The 14,042-nt window shown below is 40.7% G+C and overlaps 1 protein-coding gene across 3 annotated transcripts in view; it reads right to left on the minus strand.

Moving 5' to 3' along the window:
- cv-c (RhoGTPase activating protein) overlaps positions 1-14,042 on the minus strand; it is a 214,253-nt gene that overhangs the window by 129,630 nt on the left and 70,581 nt on the right. The window contains exons 3-7 of one of the 3 annotated variants that reach the window (XM_034316566.2): positions 8,062-9,606; positions 7,779-7,953; positions 7,296-7,535; positions 6,761-7,000; positions 5,732-5,925 (exon numbers count right to left, since the gene is read on the minus strand). In XM_034316566.2, the coding sequence (XP_034172457.1) occupies positions 5,732-5,925; positions 6,761-7,000; positions 7,296-7,535; positions 7,779-7,953; positions 8,062-9,606 (2,394 nt within the window). Of the gene's footprint in view, positions 1-5,731; positions 5,926-6,760; positions 7,001-7,295; positions 7,536-7,778; positions 7,969-8,061; positions 9,607-14,042 lie in introns of all 3 variants that reach the window. The other 2 variants (XM_034316564.2, XM_034316567.2) reach the window with 2 other exon arrangements.

Consider the following 14,042-nt stretch of genomic DNA (forward strand, 5'->3'; position numbering starts at 1 on the left):
TGCTCGAACATGAAAAAATGGGGTGGGTGTTAAGATGTACCGACGGCGTTGAAATTGATGAAATTAATTGTCCTTCGCGGCGAAATACCACGCAGTAAAGTTGAACTGTTAATGGTAATCGAGCTATAAACGCGAAGAAGTTGCTCCTCGAATCGACGCAGTATTTACAAAAGAACGCAGACTACTTTGCAAATATTTCTCGAACAATAGCCAATAGGCGGGTGGTTCGCTTTTTACGAGCTGCATAACTTCAAAGAGGAATCCCGATAAAACTCGCCAACGGTACAATTTATTTCTTCTACGAGTTTTTTTATTCCTCAACCTCTTTCCTCTTTTTCTTCGCCCTCTCAATTGCGAGCTCGTGCTTCGGTCAAGGTGCACAGTTGTGAAAAGCATTTCAACGGGTGCTAAACACCGCCATTGTTCGAAGATCGTAAAAATTTTCATCGTTTTCCTTCGATAAATGTTTTGGTCTCTTTTATTACCTGGCCAACTATACGTAATCAAATACGAGAACAGAGATTGAACCATGAAAAGAGCTCATCCTTGGTCTAATTACGTGCGCTTGGATCATGCAAACGGTTTCACTGCATTTGGACGCACAAGGTGCTGGGGCAATTGCAACGATGAAATTAAAAGGTTAATACTATGGAGGCATGCAAACGCAGTTAATCCGATACTCTCAGGTATTTTTAATTTTCTACGTGTGGGTGTGTAGAATATTTAGATTTCTACGAGCTCAAAACATGAAACTTTGAAGGTAATTATACAGTATCGAGCACAGTAGGCTTTCGAAAACAGAAATTAAAATAGAAAACATTAATTTTTTCTTGCAACACAAAGTATTATAATATTGCATCCCTGAAAACCCGGTTAAGCCGAGACCTTGTTGCTACATCCAGGTGCAATGATTTTTTCCCTCCCCGGCGGAAGTTTCTCTGCCACTTTTAAAGGGCCCTTTTACACACACCACCCACACACGATGGCTATTACAGGTATGAGAGATGCCAACCGATTAATATGCCGGCATGGCTCGATGCCCCATTAGCTTTGATCACTCGCCAACACTAAGAGACGTCGAGCCCACATACGTGTGCATCGTGAAAACGTGTGTTTACCAAGGCAATGATGCTCACTCGTGCGCAAACTGCTACCTCGTGTATCGAAACTCCATTGATAATACGCATTCAACGATGGAACTCTACCGAAAACTGTCAGATAAACGGTTTGTCTAGAATTCTGCTTCTACCAAGGACTCTTAGGCAAGGTTTTCCTTCAGAAAATGGAGCTTCAATATACTTTGATGCCAAAATAGAGACTTTTATTATAAAAATTAGAATTATTCCCTGGGGCTGGGTGGTACACTTAAATGCAAAGTAGGTTTTCTTTAATTAAAAATATTGATGGGAGGAATCTTCCACCATTTACTTTAAATTTTAGGAAAATTTGGTAAAACTAAAAGGAAAACCCTTTTCCCCTTGCATGTATGAAGCCTAGGTTGCACTTGAATGCACCTTTAATGTTACAGTGTAATACCTCTTGTACCATAAGGTAATTTAGAATATTGGTATCACTCAAGAGGTAAAGGTTAAGGTTGCTTGAAATTCAGTCTTTGAAGTATAGAATACAATTGAATGAAAGTGACAACACCATACATTTACTACCCACAAACCGGGTCTATAAATAACCTTTCTAGCACTATGGGTAAATAATACTGTTGCAAGTAAATCTGTATTCTTGACGTCAAATGTGCATGGCTATTGATATGCGTATTGCTATCCATATTTTATTTGCGACAATTGATTAAGTTTCTGACTTCGAAGCACTGAAGTCAAGCTATTAATAGATAAATCAATGTTGAAGTACTAACAGTTTAGTGTACTGCAAAATTGATATGGCATCCAAAACTTATGAAACATACATGGATTTTAATCATTTTGATTTATCTGTTATTTGTATAAATATGTACTCTACAATATGGATAAAATTCCATGAAAACTTAAATTGAATTACTAAATTACTGTAATGTGTGTCATTGAGAAAAGGTTGGAAAAATAACATTTTTCCATGTCTGGCAAAAACACAAGATAAATAATCACAGGAAACGATCAGTTTTCTTGGAAAATAAACTTCGTTTCCTCGGTTTTCCTCGCATAAAGTTGGCGGTGAATTAAAAACGCGAAAAAAATTATTAATTCTTTTGACGTAACGCCAGGGTTCATAGAAAATTAATAATGAGACGAAAGCTGAAAGCTTCGCGGCTGTTTTTTCAAGTGCACCGAATGAGAGATTAATTTTAGCCTCGGTCGAGATTAATTATTCAATCGACGAAAAGCTTGCTCGCGTTTCAAATACCGTCAAATACAATTTTCACTTTTCAATATCATTCTTGCATTGCAAATGTACATATTCAGATATCGCAAAACGAATAATAAAAGGATAAATTTGACCATTGATAAAATGAAAATTAAACATTTCCAAGTTTTCCAAAATCCTCAGTAATTTCACTAATAAAGTTATAATTAATAAAAAGCAATAAATTGGGAGGTTTAATAATTCCAGACACTAATTAACACATTAAAATATCAATTTACAGGTTTAAGGCGTGGTGCGTTCAGCCATGTTCTCGATGACGTCACCCTTATTAAGGACTTGGGTGTCACTATCGACAAACATCTAACCTTTAATGATCACATTGTAAAAACTGTAGCAAAGGTCAATTAAACTCTTGGCTTCCTTAAACGCACCACACACCATTTTACTAATCCAAGCACAATATTTTATTTGTACAATATGAACCCCCTACAACATCGAAAACACCAACTTACTAAAAAGCGTCCAACATCGGTTCCTTCGATTTCTCTCCTTCAAAGCTGGCTGCCCCATGAACATTACAGATCACGACTACAGTGAGATAATGACCAAATTTAACATTAAAACACTAAACTAAAACACTGTGCTACTAGAGACGATTAATTTTTATGTACATACCTCCGTGCAACACTAGGGACGCTAACCTTTTCTACCCCATTCGCTTTGCCTGTAGATATCATTAGCAGAATCTGCACTTTGGCCAACACCTTGCAACACAACATAGACCTATTCCAAATCTCTATCATCAAACTAAAACACGCAGCACTGTTATAAACTTTTTCAGACATTATGTAATAATATAAGACGCAAATTGATCTACTACGCAACATAGCGTCACTTTCCTACTGCGCGTCTTCTTTCGTACTTATTTTGCGCATTGCGCAGTCTTCTGCGCACCACTGGCGCCAGTATTCAAAATTCCATTGAATATAGTTAACAGTAACAATAACGCGTTTATGTTTTGAATCTGTAAATCTGTAAATTATTCTGATATTATTCTTCACCGTTGCTGATAATTTCTTTGGATTTTTATCGTTTACAGCCCGGAACGACAAAAAATGCCGCTTCGAATAAACGCGGAATATCGGCTGTGTTCGGTTGTGCATCGATGCGAAGGGTCGTTTTTAGCATCAAAGCGTCGAGACTGACCTTGAACAATTTACGTCCACCGGACGTCCACCGTGGACGTTACGAGGTTAAATTCTGACAAGCGGGACGCGTTGAAATCCCCATAAATTACACGACCGCCTATTACTCAACGCGTTACGCGTCGCGAGAAGAAGCTTAGATTGCTATCGTTTCACGTGCGAAACAATTTCTCCGCTCGCGATTGCGAGATCGTGCCTAAACCACCGATATCAAAGAAAGGCCTCGGTTAAATATAGAGCTTCCACACGCCATTTGCCCATACAGCGTCAACGAACGGGAATTTATTGCACCCCTTGGGACACGAAGCGAAACTTGGACCGCGTTCTTTCGTGTAACGTCACATCCTGCGGGAGTTGTGACTAAGCACGGTTAGATGACAGATTTCGGAAGCTTTCGTGATAAATTTAAGAAAAATGTGACAAATGTTAATAAATTTTTATGGAAAATTCTGAAGTGTTCTCTGATTTGATTTCTAATTAATGACCTATCAGATAAATCAAAATTTTGAAAGAATTTTATTATAAATCACGGTGGAATTTCTATGGCACGAGGGAATTCTTTTTTCCTAACTATAAAAAGATTAAAAGTGAAACAAGCAACGGCGAGCAAACTACGATTAAACTAAAGTGTAAAAAGAGACCACGGAAACTGCAACCAACTAATTGACTGTGAAAATTGTTCAAGAGTCTAAAATTAGCGAACAGGTCTAACGCGTATCGATCCTCCCTATTCGATGCACGTTCTTCTCATTTTCGAATAGAAATTGAATTTGCATCCTTTAGCGATATCAAACTTCGTTAATAATACACAATCAATAACGTTTATTTAGGATTATTTGTGATATTGTAAAACTAAAACCTTTATATGCATGTTTGAAAGAAATTCACATAGACGAATTATAAAACAACCACATTAATTGCAACAACAAGATATCAGTTTTCGATCAATCTGTGATCATACGAATCATTCGAATGGTACATCGATGATTTCTGGAGAGGTGGAGATAGTCGTCACGATTAAGCTCATCATGTTCACTAAATATCAGATGTACAATCATTGTCGAGGCATACATGTACCTTGTATGAAAAAAATTCGATCTATTTGCGAGATATCAAAGGCGAGACAAGATTCCCTGCTGAGAATTGAAATTTGAGATTTGTATCCTCTTAACAAACTTTCAATTTCCATAAATAGAGATAAGGATTGACCTAGCATCGCTATTCTGGGGTTCAGAAATTTTATTCTTTAGACATTCTTAAAAGCAAAATTCAATGTAATAAATTACAAAAAGTATATGTTAAGAATCGTGTGGAATACAAAATTACTTCAATAATCATTCTAAAAAAATTAATTAGTCTCAATTAGTCTCTACGATTTCTAAGCAACCCAAAAAATGTCGTTTTTGCTCGTTAACACGAGTTCGAAGTAAAAATCGCAAGAGTACATCTAATGAGTGCAAAGAACGGGTCTCGTTTCAGCGATTCAATTCACCGGGAATCAGTTAATTTGCAAGATATTCGAATCGTCTTGGTGTAACAGGTGGAGATATACCTGTCATGAAAGGGAAATTAAGGTTCATCGTGCCAACAAAGTGTCAATCTTACGATGCCCTCCGCCGGCCCACACGTACCGTACACGCACCGCAACAACGCGCCGAGTGAAATACAAATACCGTGTTCGCGATGGTCAATGCCACGCAATGTTACACGCTTCACGTGGGCAGAGACTAATGGTGGCCCATAAAGCGCGGATCACCGAACGGAATAACAGTCGAAGCAACGTATCTCGGCTTGGTAATCTCGATGCCAAATGCCATACACGCTTTGCTGCCACGTGATTAATGCACTCTATTGAAGCTAGGACGATACTCTTGGTTAAATCCCGAACTTCACTCGTGCTCTACGAGTCATCCTCCTCTCTCTGTTATCGATATTTAAAGAAATATCTCTCTGGGACACGTTGCTGCCTTGTACCAACTGGACAGTTGTCAGTCTGTACCAGTCAGCCAGGGTTATTTATCATTGATATCCTCGCGTTGATCGATAGCGTAAGAGAAAATGTGTACTAGTCGATGTAACTATGTTTTGATGGTAAATATTTAAATAGAAAGAAATTGTCGATTTTCATATGTATAAGAGTCTAGATTAACTGATAAACCATGAAAAATGAAGGATATCGTTGATGTAATTAAAAAATAAGTAAAACTTACCGGTACTTTCCCGTTCGTCTTCTCCCCGTCGTTATTCTCCAACAACGGTGCGCTGCTGCTCTTTCCGCCCATCTCGCCGTTGAGGGGTTCTGGTTTCAGCTGAAGACTCGCCGCCGAGGGCGAAGAGGGTGCACGTGGAGGAGTTTCCAACAGTTCTCCAGAACTTAAAGAACTGCTCGCGGTGGTGGACAGACCTAACGAGACGACGAAGTAAATAATCCACTGCATCGCGACACAATCGCACTGATATCCGTACTTTATAAAGAGAAACACACGAGTGATTCGCGACGAGATGTGTTCGAGACGACCGAGCTCACAGAAATGACGCATGCTTCGAATCTCCGGCCCTCGATAATCCCCTATGACTCTTGTGTTGTGAAAATCAAAACATTCCTCGACGCTTCGAAACCGGAATTTCTGGCGTGTTTACATGTTAATAGCTCTTCAATAGGAAAGAATATTATTCATTTGTATGATTGCAAAGGTTATTCTGTTTTCTTGAATTTTATATAATGTATATTAATATAATTGCACTGTATGGAAAAGAATAATTGATGATTATATCAATATCATAGTATTCAGCATAATCATTATATCTCATCATTTCACAGAAACTTTTAATAAACAAAGACGAGAGAAAATATTCTCGCAACATAATTATAAAATTAATAGACATCTTATCTCGTTATTTATTCCCATCTAAAGACCACGATGCCCTATCCATTTCCTTCGTTACGTTTCCCGATAGAACGCGTTGTTTCGTACGGTTTATCCATTTCCGTCGGCTCGAGGATAACATTGATTACCATTCAACAATTTCTCCACGCACGGTAAAGGGTATTCTGCGATCAAAAGCACGCGGGACGGTTAATTACTTCGCAAACGTAGCGGAGAAAAGTGGTGTGTTTGACTTGGAGGAAGGTGCAGAGGAGGTGCAATTTGCATGTCTCGTGAACCTTGTATTATGCGGAGTGTTTAGAGGCGCGATTAGCAAGCTTTCGTGCATCGATGCACGTTAATGAAACTCACAGAGAGGAAAATTCGTCGGTCGAAGTGGTTTGATCCTCGGCAGGGTGTCGTCGAGACCGCTGCTGCTGTCCACCGCATCCTGAGAATATTGGTCCTCGTTCTCCTTCGTCTGGGTGTGCACACTCTCCCGTTTGATCCAAACGTCTTGAGAGTGTTTGTCGTTTCGCGAGTTCAATTTCGACGGACGTCGCCGGATCCTCTCCCAGGTTTCCTTGCGGTGGCACTTGCTCGACGACGGGGCTGCTCGACAGACATTTATCCTTCGATGACTCTTTGAGTCAAGTATTATTTTGGATCGTTTGGATGGCTCAATCAATTAGTAAATGGATGATTTCAGAATTAACATTCAGAGGGTGGTGAGTTGCATTACACTGATGCACCGATGCACCAAAGTGCATCTATTTAATTGCAGAATACACAGCGTGGAAGAACTAAGTCCTTGAAGGGGTTAAAGGGCTCAGAATTTCGTTTCAGGAAAGAACGGCTCGTGGCAATTTCACTGTAATTCCATTTCGAGAAACGACAATCGACTTACGCTTAACTATCCGTCGGTCTGTACTTCGAGGAGGACTGGCGGTGCCGATACCGCTCTCGAGCGGAGATGCTCGGTCGATTGCATCCGGCGACAGGCTTCCGGAGGAAATCTCGTCCATGCTCTGAAGAAGATCTTGCGACGACGATGAGGATCTATTGTCATCGTCCACTGTGTCTTGCGGGGAAGCAGGGTCCAACGTGCTCTCGTCTTGCAACGACCGCGAATCCATTTGCGATTCCGCTGCGAACATTCGTTTCGAAACAAGAATACGTAACAATGAGAAGTAATTTGATCCTTTTTCTTGGTATTGCAAATGGATACCATCTACTTTTATATAATATTTTATTTCAAATGGCATGTAGAAGTATACTTCTTTGAAGTACACTTGTGGTTAACTCAAGAGGAAATGAAGTGGAAGCGGAACTTCAAACAATAACAAAGCCGCAAAAGTTTTAATAACACTTGAACGGACGTGGAAGTTACCTCGAGGAGAATCACAATCGCTGACCCACGTGAAGCTGGAACTTCTTGAAATAGCCGGGGAAGTTTGCGTAGCCATGTCTGAACAAGTCAACGAATCCATCGGTGGACTGTTCGGGCAACACGAGCCAGAGCCGTTTCGAATCTTCGATAGCAGAGACTGAAGAGAAATTGGTAGCTGAAAATTAGAATACTATAACATTATTATAAAAAGATAACGCAGAAATCCAAAAATCCAAAAAATGTCCCTTCAAAAATAAAATAAAATGATTAGAATGTCACTCACCGAACCGGATCTGGAGTTCTGATCGTCCATTATTTTCTTTGCGTCCCCGTTTTCCATCTTCTCAAATTTTCCACTATCGACACTACCAATGGATCCAGGATTATCATCTTGAGGTAAATCGCAGCTAACACCCACATCGTTCCCTCTGGATCTCGAAAGCGAGAATTTTTTCAGATCCACTGGACTAATCTGTCTGACATCCTTATCAGACTCAGACAACCTCTTAGCCGACACATCCGAACGCAAGGTCAAAGGAGAAACAGCCCTCTTCTTCGATAATCTCTCCTTCGAACCGACCCTGCCGTTTTTCCCATCCCTCGATGTTTCGTTCTCCAATTGAAGAAAGTCCTGATCCGGTAACGAGGACACTCTAACGAGTACAACATCATCGACATTCTCGCGAAACACTGGCGCGTGTTTCTTCCATAACAGTTTGGAAAATGGGGATTTCTTTTCCTCGGTTGGGGTGACCGGTGCTGATTTCGCTCCGTTAGCATCCAAGAATCTTTTCTCTTCTTCAAGCTCGTCATCCATCTGATCGTCGTTGCGTCGAATTCTGGCCAACCTAGGTGTCCTCCTTCGTTTCTGGCTCATCAGGTTCAACGGAAGACTAGTCTTCCTGTGCGCGTCCAAACGTTGTCTGGGTGGTAATTTAGCGTTCGATCCATCGATCGTTTTATCGGTATCGATGACGATGCTGATCGGACCGATCTGAGATGACCGTTTGTCACCGGTATCATTGGTCTTCGAACTTATCTCTACGCGTTTCTTTGGTTCTTCGTAACTGTTTTCGAGGTAGTCGGTCCGCGAATGATCACGATCCAACTTCGACGGTAGACTAGAAGAGTTTCGATCGATTTGCCCGTGACACTCCATGAAATTCATCGACGAAGAATTACTGGGCTCGTCGTAATCAGAATTCAACGCATCGCCACGAGGATATCGTTCGCGATTCGTTACGATGTCCTGCAGGTTGTCCGGCAGACTTCCGCTCTTTCTCCGACTGTTTTCCGGGGAGACGACCCGATCTTGAGGCTCGTCGTAATCGGAATTCAAGAGGAAACGATGGACTGTCTCGTCGGTGAACAACTTTCCATTTCGTCGATCGCGGTGTGTCTCCCTGTTTCGACGAGACGATGATCGATCGGTCGATAACCCGCACGAGCTTCCAATGGAACTCTCGCTGCCCGATATACCGAACTCGTTCAACAGCTCCTTGTACTTCACTATCCTTGCCGGTTCCTTCTTTCGGTTCCGCTCGAGCTCTTTCGTCAACTCGTTGATCTCGTTCGCGATCAACGTGTTGAACTCGGCCAGGATGCTGTTCGACCAATCGCCTATGTCCTCGACACCGTTGCACCCTCTGCCAACGGAATTTTGCCGTCTGAGCAGACAACTTTTCACCGGTAATGACTTTACGCCACCGTGGACCTCGTTCGTTTGTTTTTCAGCCGGCCTCGTAGCCGACTGCGACGGGTACTTTGGCTCGTCGGTAATGAGCAGTGGAGTAGTCGGCGCTGACTCGATGATTTCACCGATCTCTTCCTGTCGGACAAAGAAAAAAAAAAAAGAATTTTTAGTGAAATCTGTGTAACGAGACATTTTTTTAACGCAATACCAACATCTGTACTTCGGTACAAAGTTTCGAAACCGTACGTATTTAACTATCACCACTGATTTTCAAGACGGTGAAAAAGAAAAAGGGTTGAGCTTGTAAATGGTGGCATGTTCACACGTGTCTAAATCAACGGAGCCCGTTAATAAAATGCTCCATAATGAAGTAGTTATGATGCTGACAGCACCGACGCGAGCCTGCTGTTCCTAACATCCCGCTCGTCCATTTGCAAGGTAAAATGAAAAATCGACTGGAACGATCCCCTTTTCCAATTATTTCGCGCGCCCGCGACTGACCATAGAAAGTGATGTCTCTAATTTATGGGCCGATCTTTCCCGTAGACAAGGGTCAATTAACCTTGATCACCGGTTTAGAAACCTGTTCGTTTCGTACGACACTTGTTCGACTTTTCTACTGGATCGTTGCCGCTTTCGATATTTCAGTTTCATTACGCTACGGTCTAACGGTGGTGATTTTTAATCATTAGAAACATTGTGCCAGCGACGATAGCTTTGTAAGAAAATATTTATGGATCTATTATAAAATACACAAGTTTTATTCTTAAGCAACAGAAAATTCTTGATTCTTGTTTCCTGCTATTTCAAAAATCCTTGACCACACGAAACCTTCGAAAGGCCGACCTTCGAAGGTACGATCCATAACGTTCAATCTTATTACAACTTCGTCAATCTTCCGGCTGTCAGTAGTAGGATCATTTATAAAAAGAACGCGTTTCGTAACTTTTCATGCTGGCAAAATAAAAATTCAGTGCGGTAACTTTCGAGAGATACCCATTCAGACTAATTACATTGAACAAAGGATAAATTACGAAATGCTCCTTCGCGAAATTATTAATAAGTTACCGAGATTAATTCGAGATTACCAGACGAAACACCGTAAACGGTATTACAGTAAGGAAACAAGAGGCAAAAATCGAAATCATCTTTTTGTTTCAAGCTCATCAATCATTATCCTTCGTCTATGTAGCAGGATCCAAGCGATTTTACAATCGTCGCGTTAATTTCACGCGTTACTCCTTCCGCCACGCTTACTCGTTAAATTTCTCCCTTTTCCACGCTAACGTTTTCATTTACATCCTTTCTATCCTGCTCTATAAACGTGCGTTCATCTTTGTCCGTTCAATTCGGATTTACATAAAGCGAGGCCGATTCGAGCGATTCACGTTTTATGGTTGATAGCGACGACCAAAAGATCGCATCACCTTCGACGCAGGGACGATCTATCAAGCAGAGGTTTCGCTATGTTGCACGTAATGAAAAGCTTGATTAAACCTAGCCGGCTAGGTCGAATTGTGATCCCATACGGGAGATACTGAGACGCTGATACTGGCGTCTATCATTAATCAAACGGTGTGTATTATTCGCGAGAGCGCGGACCTTGGAGAGAAGCTTTAATACTTTGCAACAGAGAGCAATCAGAGTTTGGAAACTAAAAAATTGCATCTTCCTCCATTCGAAAGTTGACTTTCCAGTGGATTATTGAAAAAATTGCGATATTATAGCGTGGAAAGTGTCATTAAATAATACGTTAATTTGCGATTCGTTTCAAACGATAATTACAGTCACGCGCGCGAATTAAACGGTTGCAATTTCCGTTGCGACACCAACGCACGGAATTAGTGATCGTTCCGAACGGTAGAAAGATAGATAGATCGAAGCACAGATTAGTCACCGATAAGAAATCGATGGACAACTGCCGGATAGTTATATTCCGTTGTCCCACGTAAGTCAACCACTAGCTTCGAGCGCACAATGCAACACCCATGTCAGGACAATGGGAAGCTCGTGCACGATGATTAATCGGCTGGATGGTTATAATAACTCGGATCCACAGTCAGACACGTAACTAGGATTTTATTGGGAGCAAATTGAAAGTCGAAGAGAAGATTTTGACGTTTGCAGAAATTCCTAATTAACCCTTTCACTATGGCAGATTTGGCCCAATTTGATTACTTTGCTTGAAAAATCTCGAGTAAAAAGAAAACGTGCTTCCTAAAAGCACGCGAGCTTTCACATAAATATCAGTTTGATAAATGTACCGAGCGGCGCGTTATGGATGGAGAATATTAGAATGGAATCGCGATTGTAGGCGTGCATCTGGTCGAGATTAAATGCAATCCCAATCAAGACGATTCATGAACACTTCCGTGTCAGCTGATGGAAACAGTTCGCTCGATTTAACGACCGACTTTCCTTCGATTGTCTTTCGCAATCGAACTTGATTTGAAAGGATGCACACGGGCGAGGTTCAGCTTTGATTCCTGATTAAATTGCACCTTCATTAATCTTGAAGTAGGTATTGAAAATTCTAGGCGTTACGAAAGTGATGTCAAATTACAACTGATGCACTTGTTCGATTTTATAAAACAACAGTAATGAATTCAGAATGAAACTCAAAAGTTTCTGGAACTTTAATTGGAGAAATTACGTGTGCGATAAAATGTGTTAATGACCAATTATCAGAAACTCCATAAAATCGTCATAAAATGCTGAGTTCAATTGATTTTCTCGTTTTTACTTTCACTGTACTGCGAGCTTTATGAAACATGATAATCAAAGAAGTTCTTACTTTGACCTATACTTTAATGTGCAACTTCTATGGAATTGTACAACTTTTTCCGTCTTCTTGGACAATGGATAATAAATTCCACTTGTTCTCAACAAATATGTGAAGTGAAAAGGAGAGTTTCTCGGGTCGCACGAGGGAAAGTAGTAAACTAAAGCAATGAGAAAACTTAATTAAAATCAATTACCTAAAGACAAATTATTCTTCCTGAACACGTTTATTACGTTAGCTCCAAACTTCCATTCTCATAGAATAATAAAAATCGTATTTCATAACAGAGAATATTTCACTTTTTTCATTCTATGAATGCATCAATAAAAATATTAAAAACCTATGGAACACAACATTTTTCGTTCAAATTCAATGAAAAAACGAATACTGAATTTCTCATCGTGACAGGACATGAAAGCAGAGGAACTTATCCGAGGAGCGAGTCGAGCTCAGTTATTAAATCACGATTGCACGTGATTCATAACGGTGCTCGTCGAGCAAACGATAAAATTTTAAATACACCATTGTCCTGATCGCTATTAGCGGCCACGGTTCGCTCGTACATCACCGTGTATTGGCGTACTCACGACTCTGACGACTTTTCTTTTTCATCTACCATCGTGTATATTTCCGCCTTTGCCCGGGTACAAATAGAGATATATCCTTAGCCACGGTGCCATTACAAGAGACGCCTACAAAGTCGCCGGTGTTACGAAACAGCAATATCTTAACCTCCCTCGAAGGATATTGGCTCACCTATGACCATTAACATAAGCGTTATTTAACACGCTCCCAGAGAATGCGGGACACCTATTGATCCGACTTATACGAGGCTGTAAATTAACAGCGAGGATGCAATTAAAAATACCTGTGCCTACTTAACTGTTGCACCGATCATACGGTGGGAATCACGATCTCTATACTTTACAAACGATCCAGGTCAATTTATTCGATCGAGCCTGATACGTAATATTGTTCGAGAGATGGGTGTAACTTGTAAAGGAAAATAATACATTGTGTTTAAAATTGTGGATTCTGTATTGTACTTTCTCTTGTGCAATCGCGAGGGGTGTGATTCGTGCATTAGCTTCGAAGTGTTAAACAATGTTGGGAAATATGATCATTGTTATGTTAATATTTTTCTTTGATTATAATGATATTTATATAAATAACTATTCGTGTCATTAAAATATCAGTAATCACTGAGTAATCAGTTCCCGGGTTTAAAGCATCGGTCTTTTAATTGATATCAGAGGAAACAGTAGATCGCACAGAGAGAAAGCGAGTCCTTTGATCTTGTTCCGTTCCTTTGAGTTAACCCTTTGCATTTCCACGATGTCGAGCGTTAAACGTAAGAAGAGGCACACAGGTATCCCTGATAGAAGGCTAAGGGTGCTCGAAGCCTTTCGTCAAAAGCACAGGGCAAGCAACAACGAAATGAATGGCCAGAGGAAATCTTCGAAACGTTTGTCGGCGATTCGCTAATGACCGCGCGGTGCATTCGGTCAACGAACGAAGAAGCTGCAACCCGTGAAAACGAAGAAAAAATTCGACTGGTCGGGGGCAAATAATTGCACGGCTCGAAATCGATGAGTCAAATTCTTTGATGGCGACCGACAACCTTTGTCACGGTTCCTGATTAAACTCGAAACGTTGGATTAATCTCTCTGATGAGGCTGAACGTCGAAACGAAAGAATCGTTTCTTAAAATGGACACTGTGTACAATATTTGGACAATGTAATGTTACAAAGGATGCTCAGTTGTATTGTACTGTTGATGATTAAATGA

This window comes from Osmia lignaria, chromosome 16 (genome assembly GCF_051020975.1).
Source record: "Osmia lignaria lignaria isolate PbOS001 chromosome 16, iyOsmLign1, whole genome shotgun sequence".
In the NCBI taxonomy this organism is placed as follows: domain Eukaryota; kingdom Metazoa; phylum Arthropoda; class Insecta; order Hymenoptera; family Megachilidae; genus Osmia; species Osmia lignaria.